The following is a 14,330-nucleotide window of genomic DNA, read 5'->3' as shown; positions in this document are numbered from 1 at the left end:
GTAGGCCTGGCTCAGTCTCCTGCGGGGGTTGCTGCTCCTTCCCCTGGGTCTCAATGCAAACACACTTTGTGTGTGCCCTCCAAGAGTGGAGTCTCTGTTTCCCCCAGTCCTGTTGAAGTCCTGCAGTCAAATCCCACTAGCCTTCAAAGTCTGATTCTCTGGGAATTCCCCCTTCTGTTGCCGGGCCCCCAGGTTGGGAAGCCTGGTGTGGGGCTCAGAACCTTCACTCCAGTGGGTGGACTTCTGTGGTATAATTGTTCTCCAGTTTGTGAGTCACCCACCTAGCGGTTATGGGGTTTGATTTTATCGTGATTGCGCCACTCCTACCATCTCATTGAGACTTCTCCTTTGTCTTCGGATGTGGGGTATATTTTTTGGTGAGTTCCAGTGTCTTCCTGTCAATGATTGTTCATCAGTTTGTTGTGATTCCAGTGCTCTCACAAGAGGGAGTGAGTGCATGTCCTTCTACTCTGTCATTTTGAACCAATCAGTGCTTGGTCAAATTTAAATTGGTAAGCAAACTTGGGACATTAGTCATTGTGAAGGTTACCAAATCTATCCCATTCATTCTTCTTATGACAGAGCCTCTTGGCTGGTCTAAACTTGTCCCTCCCAGGCTGATTCTGGGCCCAGTCCAGTGCCGCAGTCTCCTTTAGCTGGTAACCGATAATTTCTCCCCAATTTGAGTCTTCAGAATAATGAATTTTGTTATGGGATACAAGGAACATATGATTAAGTAATTATTTTCTTTTCTCTCTGAAGGATCATCATTAAAAAGTAAAGCTTTCCAGCCAATGGCATTGAAGCTGCCCATACACAGCTCTAAGGGGCCCTTTGCCAGCTGGCCTCATTAAATCTCTGATGTGCTCTCTGAGTTTTGTTGTCATGGTGTGTTCACTCTTGGACACTTTTGCATTTCTGTCCCAGGGTTTTTAGGTTCACACCTTCGTGTTTCTCCCATCCTGGGCTTTAACTCTTTCTTAGGTAGAATTTTGCCTCATGTCTAACCCCACATTTATCAATTACTGTCTTAGAGAAAAAGAATATTTTCCACTATTGCTTTTTCTCTTTTTCTGAAAACTTAAGATCCTGATCCTTTCTCTCATCCCAGACCAAACTCTGAGAAGGAAACAGTTGTGTCTATGAAGCGACAGATTTTCCTTTTTATACGCAGCACCCTCCCTCCCTGTTCTCCTGGGTAGTGCACTGTGGCTTAGCTATCATTACTCTGGGTGTCATATAAAGAAATTCATTCTGTGAAAAGCCTGAGATTTTAGAGAATGGAGAATCATAAAACTAAACCCTGTGGATAAAGCCTGTCTTCTGTGTTCTGTGTGACTAATGACAGCAGAAGACATTTGGGAACCCACAAGAAGAGGCAGAACATGGCAAAGAGTTTCTGACACATAAAGGTTCTTTAATAACTCTCTTATTTGAGTGGTTTTATCACTTAGAAAGGCAGAGGTTATCTGTTTTCTGGATTTGTGGTAAGTAAAAAGTTTTTATTCTGCATATGCCTATTACCAATTATGATTTTTGACAGGTTTTAAACATTATATTACAATATTATTGTGTTACAAACGTTTGATTTCATTCTTCCAATGAATGCGGTAATATACAGAACACTTAACTAATAGACTGAGCACTAAAGAGTAAACAGCTCAGAAATAGTCATAATTCTGGCTAGGAAAGACGTTTACTCCAACTGACACACAGAAAGCTTTCTTTAAAAAACAAACAAAAAAGTGCTGTCATGCTAGATCCACTTAGCTTATCCAATCAAACTCCTCAAGATCAAAACTTTAGAAGGGACTAGAGTTTCAGGTCATACAGAAAAATCATCAGGGCTCCATATTCTCAAAAAGTTTTAAAAGTTTCAATTTAAAAAGTGACACATAACACACCACTGTAAAGCAATTATACTCCAATAAAGATGTTAAAAAAAATAAAATAATAAAATAAAAAGTGACACATGGCAAAGAAATTTACACTGATATTGTACAAAAATGTAAAATGAAAACACAAATATTTTCACCTCCCCAGATCTTTAATAGCTACAACCATTTGCTATTCTAGCCAAATTGCTGAAGATTGTGACTAATAAACCTTCCACAAAGAAACAATGATATTTAGTTCTGTCCTGCTCTTCCCATTGAGTCACCTGGCATGTTAAGGACATCCACTAAATACCAATAAATACCAATTTTGCATAGTAGTTCAGAGAATGGGCTTTAGAGTCAGACAGTTCTGGATTTAAAACCTAATTCTACCACTCATTATATGTGGCCTTGGACACACAAAACTTAACCTCCATGTGCCTGTTTCCATATCTGCAAAATTGGGATCCTAATACCAACCTCATAAGTTGCTGTTAGCTTTATATGTATATACACATATATTCACAAAGGAATATTCACAAAGGAATATTACGCAATGTCAAAGTAAGTGAATTACAGCCATATTCAGTGAGATGAATGAAGCTTGGCATTATAATGTTAAATGAAAAAGAAGTCCTAAAAGATAACATACAGCATGATTACCTTTTAATAAGTTTAAAAACAACTAAAATTAAAAATATTCTTTCTTACTAGAGGAAAGCAAGGAAATAAAGAACATGGGATTCAGGATCATGATTACCTTAGGTAAGGATAGAAGGGGATGGAATAGGGCTGGGAAAAACACATGATGAGGTATACATCACCATCAAGATCCTGCCTGTTGTTTGGAGTAGGAAAGTCTCTATTTATTATTTTATTTTAAAAATAGCTAAATAAATAAGAGTCGGGCATAAATGTAGTGAGTTTAATGAATGGTGATACTGAAAACATAAACATGCTTTGAAGAAATAAAAGAGCAAAAAGCATGTGATAATCTCTGGTACTTTTGAAAGAAAAATTCTATGATTATTTTCAGGCACTAAGATGCACATGGTAAATAATGAATTAGGGGTAGTGAATATTCCCTAGTGGCCACAAAGTATTTGTTAGCAAACGACTAGAACTCTTTAAGAATTATTCAATGATTTGGAAGCCTAGAGATTTTTCTCTGTCTCTCTCTGTGTCTCTTAATCTCTTTTAAATTTGTTACAAGGACCTAGCTGAAGATAATGTTGAGGACACTGTATAAGCCTAAAGCATAAAGCTAATATCATTTGGCAGCGCCCAATTTTTATGTAACATCTTTGGGCTTATAATGTTGAGATTTCTATCCTTTACGAATACACCATTACAAAAAGTAGAAATAATGATTTACATGTATGAACTCATAACCGCATAAGATGAATATTACCAGCATCCCATTTTATAGATGAAGAAACTGAGGCACCAGGGATCATACAAGAAATATGATCAAGGTCACACGACTGACTGGGGCCATTAACCAGTTCACTAAAGCTGCGATATAGATACTATAGAGAGAAAATAAATTTCACAACATCTAGCCTACTGATGACCGGGATGTTTTATATGGTACCTGTTAAGTTCAAACAACACAGAGGGAAATATCTGAAGACTCCATCTCCCTGCAATGGGGGGGTTAGAGTGAAACAAGCGGAGGTGAAGTAACAAATCATCTGGATGTTAGATTTTAGATAGTGAAACCCATTTGCCTTGGCAAGAGACTTTTTAACTTCTGGTTTTAACTTCAACTCAGTGGCAGACAAGGAGTTCAAGTAAAACAGTGTGTAGATGTGTAATGCAGACAGTTTACTGAGAAGTACTGTGGTCTTACCTTGGAGGGGGCCTCCTCTTGGGTTATGCAGGTGAGCAAGGGGGGCCTGTCTGTCTGGCAGAGGGAAGGTGAACTACATATGACTACGTTCTCTGATATGCAGAATGCTGGAAGACTGCAGAGCAGAATGTGAGACGACTAAAACCTGGTCCTAGAAGGCTTTGAGAAGAAATAGTTGCTTGGTCTCAAGAAGTTCTTTCCTTCTGGATTTTCCCCTTTCTCCTCTTTCAGATCTGTTAAGCCAGCAAATTCATGTTTGCAACCCCAAAGCCTTGGGCTGACACCAGCCAGAGTTCGAATAATCACTGCAGTTACAGGAGGGTTCAAGCAGTACAGGTCAGTGTGGCCAATGAGAACAAAGATTTCAACTTTAAACTGCTTTTGAATAGATATTGTGTAAACCATGGGAACAAACGCTTCTTCTTCATGGACATACAGCGAACACGTACACAGCCATGTGGCTAAGTTTGACATTTTTCTAGAGTGGAAAATGCCTCTAATGTAGGAAACACTTTTACTTTATTTCTTCCTTCCATAAATAGTTGATTCTTTCATGTGTAAAAATTATGTTTCCTTTTGTTAGCATTAATGGTCTTATCTTAAATCATGTGTTTTTATCATATCAATTTATGGAAGTATTTTTAGCCACATTATTTATAGAACATTTAGGTCTGCCTTTCAAAGTCCTCAGTAATCTTTAGTGTTTGCTGGTCTGCTTTTAATTTATCAAAGCCCTCCTTCAACAGGCGTTGCACAAAACACACAAGCAGCAGAGATTTCCCCTATACAATGTGTATTTGATACGCTTAATGTTCATCTTTATACACACACAGACGTTGGCATATAAGAAATGTGGAGGGTGCCTATAAATTCAAGGAAACATTTAAGAGCACAGTGATACATAGATACACGGGTATAATACTTTACGTACTTGATAAATATTTTATCCCTACCATAAAGAAAGCTTTTTATAAACTTTGATTGTTTTTTATTACCTTAAAGTATTGCAGTTGTTTCTCAGCATTCATTGTTCCTTCCTTTTCTTGTCTCAGACAGGAATTGAAGATGAAAAGCTCTGTATCTCTTAGCCACCCTTTCAGTTCTTTGATCCTGACCTCCAGCTGCCTTACCAGGCTTCCGCTTTCAGGAGAGAGCAGGTCACGTGCACCCGACCCACTGTGCCCTGCCATTGTGTCCTGGATCTTCTCTCCTAGGGTTTTCTAATGCATCAGATTAAAAACAAAAACAAAAACAGCAAAAAACAAAAACATTGATTAGCATAGGTACCAAATACATATCACAGTTTGGCTGGTGATAAGAGCCACCTGGAAGGTGTCTGCTGCACCTCCCACCTCACAACTGACATTCAGTTCAGATTAGCTCAATGTTCCATTTAGGATTCGATTCTTGAGCCGTGGGTGTTGTTCTGACTACCACTAGAGGCTTACGAAGACGTCATTCACTTCTAATTTCCTCTAACAGAAAGGAGCTTTGACCCAAAAGTTCACCATGGTCACTGATAAAAACTCATTTCAATTCTCATGAAAGGAGTTTACAGTAAAAATTCTCTGCAAAAAATTTTCAGGAGATAGAAGTTTGAGTTTAATCAATATACTAAAGAGGCCAAGAGTAGACTATGCATGGAGAATTAAATTCCTTTTTTTTTCCTTTTTTTTTTTTTTGTTTTGTGAGGTACAATTCCCTAAACCTTATGACACAGGACTGTTAAGAAGGGGTAGCCTCCTTGGTGCTGTTGATTTTACCTGACCTAGAAATTGTTCAACCCTTCAATTCTTCCCACTTTGCATTTGTGGATGCTAGACTTTCTAAAATATGTGTTAAAATAAGCCCCAATCCACTATGCTAGAAGCCTGCTTAGATGAACCACTATGGCATGAAGGTACAGTCAGGAAAGGCTTTTTTTTTTTTTTTTTTGGTGGAAAACACTCTGGAGAATCAGGACGAGTTAATCTATAATGATGAATTAAAGCTACAAAAATAGGCTTTAAAACACAAATAAAATTAAGTCAACAAACATTCATCTGCTGTGTAGTGTTCCGTAAATGGTATCTTTAGGAGAAAAATCGCCTTTCGTGGCAACACCCTTGTATTTTCATGGTGCAAATATTGATAATTTGAAGACCCTCAGTGGAATCCAGATTTAGCTATTGTTTTTATGCTGTAACAAAAGTAGCAGCAGGAGGTGAAATCAATGCCCTTGGAGGGTAGGGTCACAAAAAAGAATTTATTGCCACTTTTTTGTTCTGGAACAGTTTGCAATCATAAATTCTTCATAAACAGAATACTTCAGAGAATGGTCCATCTTCATAAATATACGACAGAGGACATCAATTTCATTTAATTCACAATTTGTGTCAGCACAGCAGATGCCAATGCCTGCCTTGATAGGGTTGTTTAATATGCAATTGAGACAGAGTAATATGCAGCACAGGGGACAAAATTTCACAGATTAAACTGTACGCACCACTGACATTTCATTCTAATGTATTTCCATTCCACACTGTTCACCTTAGATGAAAGTAATATTAAAAACCATATCCCTCTATTTTACTATTGTTAGAAGTTAAAATCCTTGTCTTTAATTTTTTTTCATGCCAATTAAAATGTAATCATGCCAATTAAAGCAGTATGCCTGGTGGTGGTAGTGTAACACAGGTTTTGTTAAAATCTTCCCAGCACCCTTCTCTCCCCAGAAATCATTACAAAACTCTGCGTACTGCATTCGAATGATATTTTTGTTAAAATGACAACCATTTTTAAGGTATCTGCCTCATAAAGGATAGCTAAATATTCTGTTTCTTTTTTTAATGTTATCTTGATTTAAAATTTTTGTTTAGGGAGCTATATACGTGACATACTTCAAACAATTTTCCAAAAAGATTATTGTTAATTATTTATCAAATTAGAAATAGATATGTGAAAATACAGCACAGGCAGACTATCGCTTTATCTATCAAGCATATAAAGTTGCTGCTCTCATCTATTTAGTAAACAGTCTTTTAAAATGTCAGACACTAACCGCATTTCTCCTGTATGAGATCAATGAATTCTGTAGAATTTAGTAGGTTCTGATTTAAATCACCATATTATAAAATGAAAGCCATTAATTACTATTGAAAAGTAATGTAACAATAGGTCAGAGTAAAAACTTTTAACGTTTTAAGTTACTTTGCACGATTGCAGAGTGTGGTGAATTTAAATGAGAAAGCAAGGATTTCAACTTGCAGTTTTTTAACCACCTAGATTAAGCATGGCATAAACTGAACACTGGCATTCCTCCAAGTCATCAAGGTACATGGAGAGCTTATTATTCAAAATATTTTTGGAGTATTATTTCTTTAAAAATTAAAAGGCAGGAAAGGGAAGGCATGCAAAATCATGCTCCATAACTGACACCACCCATACTTAGCTGTTATAATTAATCATTTAAGTAATTGACAAATTTAGCTTACCCTTGATTTGAAGTGAAGGCAATTTAGGAGAGAAGTTGATGAAAAAATACAGTTTAACCTCTCTCTCTCAGCTGTCTTCCTACAAAAGGACAGTACTGTCTCCTGCACAGTGCCATCCTGGTCTCTGGATAACAGAATCTCTATATTGCCTTTTTGCCAGATTCTTGCATCTCAGTCTTTGGCTGAGACCCAGCCCATCATTGCGTGAAATGAATTACATGAAACTTTTTTTTTTTTTTTTTTTGGCTTTTGTTAAAAGTGAGCTGGAAATTGAGGCACAAAACAGAGGCCGATTTAATTCTGCAATTCAGATTTGGGTCAAGTTTGCATCTTTGTTTTTGTGGCTTTAGTGTGACTTGAAAGCTATAGTGACAACTCCACTTTTCATCTGAAGGGTACAGTAAATAGTTAAACAGTGGATGTCTCTAACATGTACCTTCAGAATAAATTCTATTAACATTCATTCAAGCATGACAGTCAGTGTATATCAGGATATACTGTATTATAGTTGACTTGGTGCATGCCCATAATACATGGCATATTTTACTTACCTTTTTACGTATTAAAGAACCAAAATTATTAAAAATCTGAGAGAAGACAAGTTCAGAGTAAAAAAAAAAAAAAAAAAAAAAAAAAACAGAAGAGGAAAAGCTGTGTTTTTCCCCCATAATAGCATGAATAGCTTGTTAGAAATGTAGGTAGTGAATTGAAAGAGAGAGATATTTGTGCCTCAAATTAGAAATCAGACAGGGTGCTTCACAAAAAATGTACACATAACCTACAAACAGTAATAAAAATGCAAATACCCCAAGCAGTTCCCATTTTTCATTAATTGAATCCACTTTTTCAAGGAGATCATTTGGTAGTAAAACGCCACCTTTCTTCAAAGCTTCAACCTTACTAAGCAGCTCCGTCTTTTTCAGGTCCCTGATGGACATTTCCACACTGTATCGCTAAAACGGGAAGAGAAAAAAAGATACCATTAGGGAAAGAGGTGTTCTTAGAAAATCTTTGAGCACAGAGTTAGTGAGGCTCATGGGTGTTAAAAGTTTGTGTTTCCAATAAAATTAATGGGGAGGCTAAACTAAGAAACTTGAGTAGTTGAGAAAAATTGCTGAAAACAGTTAAAAATATACAAATTTCTCACATATACACAAACATCCAAGGTATTCCATTTAGTTGACTACGATTTATGTCTTTCCAAACTAAAGTTTGTACACACATTTGATCTTTATCTTAAAATACTCCAAATAGGAACATACCTGGTCTAGAGGGATTTAATATCAAAATTAGTTTTGGCCAACATTTGGCTCCAGAGTACTGCCCATCACCCATCTCTGTCTCCCAAAGGACTAGTCTCAGAGTGGTACAAATAAAATGATCCCTAAAAAGCGTGTAACTTCCTCCTTATCCTATAAGTCCCCTAAATTCTGTTAACTTTTTTTTTTTCATTTTTCTTTTACTTAAAAATTCTGTGTGGGCTTGGAGAAGAGGTACATATAGAGAGGAAAAAACAAAAAACAAAAGAACAGTGTTTTGAGAATGGTTACAAATCTACACTTCCTTATTGATTGCTGTAAAATGTCCCAAACATCACAATCGATTACAGAACTCTCTTCCCGCAATATACGTTGTATTCTAACAAACTGTCAAGTGGGTGTCTCCTAAAGGATGTTTTGCTGGTGATAATAAGTGCTATTTAATGTGACAGTTAACTAGGGTGATTCTCTTCAAATAACTCTATTTAGATAGCTTCATAGTTAGAAAGTCCTATATTATAGGACAACTATAATTGACTATGGATGTAGTTTTTAAATATGCACCTAAAAACAACTCTGAATAGAAAAACTGGATTCTGGTTAGAGTATTAAACATATTTTACAACTTTAGCACATTTCCAAATGTATACTGGCAATCCCTAAACTTCTTTCTTCAATGCATAAAAGTTAGGTTACTGGGGTCCTTGGTAATAATACACCATTGTCCTAACTGAGCTAAGATGAGCACCTTACCAGATCTAATAAGAAATGCTTTTGTCTGGGCAAAGTAGGAAATCAGCACATTCAAAACATGCCCAAGCACTTGGATGATTTTATTCAACTTGAAAACATGATACTGTGTAAGATCCCAAACTAAAATACAATTGGAAGCAGCTTAAAGGAAAAGAAGGTGTAAAATCCCTGTTTCGGTTAATAGGTCCTCAGCATTTTCCTGCATATGTTTGCATACTTTTAGTTTCATATTTTAATCTTTCATTTACACTAAACATGCACATCATTTGTATTATGTAAACTTCTCCAAATGCTAGTCATTTGTGGATCACAGAACAAAATGTTTTAAATGAGGTGATTTAAAGCATTTCGTAGTATTAATGAATGTTGATCAGGGTGTCAGAGTATCCAAAATTACATGAATATGCATAACGAAAAGAATCAAGGGTTGCTTTAGAGCTCTTCCAGAATTTGGCCTGTGATACATGGGAATTCTGATTGTATTTTCTAATGGCAGGCAATTACAAAGACCACATTACTACAACACTTATAAAACACACTGTCCACTCGAGTTTTCTGGACTCAACACTCAACAAGTATTCTAGAAACCTAAATAGTGTTTTATTTATCAGAGTAATGATTGGAGGAGAGGGCAATCTGCTTTATGTAAGCAGAGTTCCATCTAAAGATGATATGGCTGACAAAGATTTACATAATTAATTTGGTAAGACTTCTTTGACATAATATTGGGGGAACTAGCATTTCAAGCAAGTAGAAGAATCCTATTCAAATCTTTTGCTTATGCCATGTGCATTAATTGACAGAGGGAGTCCTCCAGCTGTGCCACCCGGGATCAGCCTCGACCAGTTACCACTTTCACTTGTAACAAGCTCACCTCCTCTCGTTACCCCAACTTTGAACAGCTCCTCCCCAGCAGATCAGTCAAGAAAGACAACAGTTTAAATGTGTCCCATAAACATCATAGTCTTGTAATAATAAAAATATTAAAAACAATTAATTTAATTTTAGACATAATAAAATAATTTTCTCTATGAAATCTAGTACTGGTAGTCACGGCAACAGCTATTATAAAAGGTTATTACATTAAAAAACTTGTCTTTAAGTATGCTCTCTGTCTTTGTCACCATGTAACCTACTGTATAAACAGACTGATGAAAGATGTGATTGATGGACAATGCCTTCAAACTATAAGAGTTAAGAGAATACAGCTAATTGTTAGATGTATTGGTATGTGCATGAGAGGTAATAGAATGTCATGTAATTTAAGATGAAAATATTTATTTTAATGTTTGAAGCACTCTGAAGGTTGAATCTGATATAATTTAGGGCCTCAAGCTGTATATGTCATCATGCCAGAGGGTTATATTTTTGTTGACGTTAGTATGTTGCTTTTCTCTCTCCAACATTTTCAGAAGCATTAGAGAGGGACAATCAACTGTCAGCTCTATCAGTTCTCGGTCATTCTATCAAGTAGGGCTACTTTAGCCTGTGGTGAGAAAATAATTTAGTCTTCATATTCATTCCGTCCACAGCAGTAAGTGAGCAGAGGTTGCCCCACTGTGCCCTGTAGTCTAGGGATGTTATGATATAGACTACTCTTCAATAGTCAAAAATGAGATTAACAAAGTTAAAGTCAGATGGCTTTTCTTGCGTGCTAAGGTAAATAAGCATCCAGTATTTAATTTCCCCACAGCACCTGCTGTGGGCCTGTCTAGTCAAAAATAAAATATATTCTATTGAAAGGGCGTATTTACATTATTAAGTGTATTTGCTTGGCCAATTCAATTTTGACTAATGAAGCCTCCTAATAGATATGTGAATGATCTAAATTAAAGACACAGGCCACTCCTATTCTAAATGCCACTCCTGTGTGTATATAGAGATATATAAAGAAACCTTTAAAAACCGAATTAAAAATAACCACAAACACTAGCTCATTTTTAAAGCTAAGAGTTAAAGAAGTTTTTAGAAAATTCTTATTCAGTGCTTCCTTTTTAAAAGCACAAATACTAAAATTGAATTATAAAACAAAGTCAGCCAAAACAGGACTTCTGAAGTAAATAAAATTAGAAATGCATGAAGACTTGATTGAGATAACTTTTTTGACAGTTATGCTAAAGGGATTTTTTCCCCCCAAACCTTTTTTTTCCTTTTTTTTTTTTTTTTTTTGTTAAAAATCACACCGAAAATTCTGCCCAAATGGAGACTGGAACAATGCCTTGAAACAGTGTTAATTGTCACCATGGAAACCAGAAGAATAAGCCATTTTGAAACTGGTATAGAAGGCACACATTGAGCAACTCAAGCATTTTTCTGCCTCCCTCAATGTTAAAGAACAAGATGCCTTGTCACTGTGAGGTCAGAGAAAGAAAGCGTCATGAAAGGGATGTCGATGCTCACCGTCTAGTAAGTAAAAAAATAAAAAATAAACTACATACAGCTAATGCTACAAGACTCTACCCAGTGAATCTTTTTGAAATACAAAGATCATCAAAAGATGGCCAGGATTGGGGGATGGATTCCACCTAAGCAAAACTTCAGGGCTATATTATGTGAACCTTGCCCCCAAAGCTCCCTGGGAATTCTGCTGTTGTAATAAAACTTCAGAAGAGGAAAGAAAAAAGGCAGCATGATGGAATTCAAAATAATGCTCTAAAAAGCACACAGAGAGATTAAGACATCCATTGTAAGACTTTTGTATGGTGCTTCTGTTGGTTATGCTGAAAAGAGACCAGACATTGCTGAGCGGAGAGTGAAGTTTTGGCTACGAAAAACACAAGAATTAAACCAAAGAATTTTCTTGATTATTAGAATAGGGCTGTCAGATGCTGTATCTTCAGGGTTTGAGTATTTACATCTTACACTGTTCTTTAACTGGGCTTCATGTGATTTTATATGAGGAAGAGTAAAAGCAAGGAAAATGATCTAGTTATTATAATTACAGTTTGATTATCTTTCCCAGTGCAAAGTAATACCATAAACACCTGTATATCCAGCATAATCCCCTTTCCCATAAACACACAACAGGTAGAGAAAATACACTGAGAAAATAAAATGTATTATAGTCTATCAACAAGAAAGCTTATGCTAGGAACACACCAAAACGCCAAACCACTGGTAAAATTATGCGTGAAAATATGCATTTTTGCACAAAAATGCAGGGATGTGTCCGTCTATGACTCCCGTATTGTGTTTTCCGGCTAGTGTTTGCCCTCCTCATGCGAGGCTTCATGGTGGCCCCTCAGCAAGTCCATGCCTAATGCCATTCAGTGGTGAACAAAGAGTCTTTTTATATGAAAGTCCAGGGTTCACAGCTCAGCTGTACATGCTGAGTGCAGGAATCTGCTAGAGGCCAGTGTCCCCTTTGCAGCAGTTCTTGCACTGCCCCCTTTTTCAAGCACCAGTGTCCAGCATCTCACAATGCATGTGATGTTTCACATGGAGCCAATATCACCAACACTTAGGGAAGATGTTCAAGACTGAAGACGAGGGTTCAAGCCCAAGACAAACAATAAGTTTGTCTTATTGTTTTGTCAAAAGTCTTTATTTCTTGCAAATTCCTTGTATTTTACCATTAGCAATTTATGGCGAATAACTGCACAGAGAAATTATAAAGACTCCTATAATTGTCCTTGTAAATTGATAACAGGCTTTCTTGATTGGGATAAATCTGCTTGCTGAGCCTTTGGAAAAATTAAAAAGTGCAATGTCATTTAAAATTGCCAGAACTCACACAGCAAATTACATCTGAGGTTAAGAATTGAGTTTTCCCCCCTCTTCTAGCTTATTTCATTTGCATGATCTGGAAATCACATTACATTGGCCATGTATTGTTAATTGGATATAGATTGCATTATCTTTAATATAAATCAAACTACAAATATTAAAATGAATTGCAAATTCCCTAATAGAAGATCATAAAACAATCTTTTTTAAAGTATCCCCCATTAATAATTTAATTCCAATTATATCACTCAGAAAACTTAAGTAGGAAACCTGGCAACTTATTTCTCCAATCATTCCTTTTACATAACAAATACCTAAGGCTTTTTAAATAAATACCCAGAGCAAAATTCACTGTTAGAGAACAAAAATAACAAACAGCCATGACTGAAAACTTTTCAATGCCAATTTTAAGTAAAATACTGCATAAGAACACCAAATCTGCCTGTCTTGTCCCTTCCCTACCCAGGTCTAGGGTGAGAAAAAAGTCTCCTACAGAAAAGATTTACTAAGTTTAAGAACTATTGTAATCATACTCTGAAATTATAAAATTGATTATTATTCTTCTATTTATTTCTTAAAAGGTCCTCTAGCCCCTTAGATTTTTCTATAAATTTGATGTCTTTCTGAAGTCTCTGCATGGCCTTTAATGAGTTTATATTAAATATTTAATACTGTTTAGGGCATATCCACTACTACCAAAAACAGTTATATTCCCAGCAGTCCCACTGTTTCAGGCAGAGGACTTGATTGATCCTCCTAGCCTGAATTGAGTAGAATGAAAAGAAGCAGTTGGAAAATAGCTGCAATCATTTAATGCAGATGACCTCTGACAGCCTCGCAGCTCTTCTATCTGAACAGAAATTTGCATGGGGTCTCTGTGCAGAGGAACAATGTAACCTAAATGGTAGACAATCTTTATTCTAATGAAGTGGGTGTCAAGGTCAATGTAAAACTGCAATGATAAATGGTACACCACTAGGCAAGAGAAGTTGCATAGCCATTGTAGTGCTTTCACATTAATTGAAGACTGAAATGCACTGCGTGAAAAGCACAAGCCTCTCTTTTCACCAAAATGTGTTAATGCGCCAATGCTGAAATGATTTCAAGATGTTTGCCTGTTGACATGTATCTTATTGCAAAAATAACGTAAATATGAAATTATGGCACAAAATGGATATTTTTAGAATTTAGCTTTTTCCCTGAATATAATTACAAAAATCTAAATGAAATATCTCCAAACAACATACTGACACCTAATGTAATTCCTTTGATCCCCCTTCCTTTTCTTCTTCTATTTAGACCTGTCTTTAATTAGTTTCAACCAGCCACCTTTTATAGACCCTTCGATGGGTACTTTCATACTGAGCTAAGTGTAAAACAGGACCGAGTA

At 36.2% G+C, this 14,330-nt stretch overlaps 1 protein-coding gene across 4 annotated transcripts in view; it reads right to left on the bottom strand.

Moving 5' to 3' along the window:
* Nucleotides 1-14,330, bottom strand: part of AKAP6 (A-kinase anchoring protein 6) — a 493,560-nt gene that overhangs the window by 84,933 nt on the left and 394,297 nt on the right. For all 4 annotated transcript variants that reach the window (XM_060294728.1, XM_060294724.1, XM_060294726.1 and 1 more), the window contains 2 exons: nt 8,009-8,155; nt 4,725-4,949 (listed from right to left, as the gene is read on the bottom strand). In XM_060294728.1, the coding sequence (XP_060150711.1) occupies nt 4,725-4,949; nt 8,009-8,155 (372 nt within the window). The remainder of the gene's footprint in view (nt 1-4,724; nt 4,950-8,008; nt 8,156-14,330) is intronic.

The sequence above is a fragment of the Globicephala melas genome, chromosome 2, assembly GCF_963455315.2.
Source record: "Globicephala melas chromosome 2, mGloMel1.2, whole genome shotgun sequence".
Lineage (NCBI taxonomy): Eukaryota > Metazoa > Chordata > Mammalia > Artiodactyla > Delphinidae > Globicephala > Globicephala melas.
The sequence above is the reverse complement of the archived record's forward strand: the minus strand, read 5'-3'. Positions and strand labels throughout refer to the sequence as shown.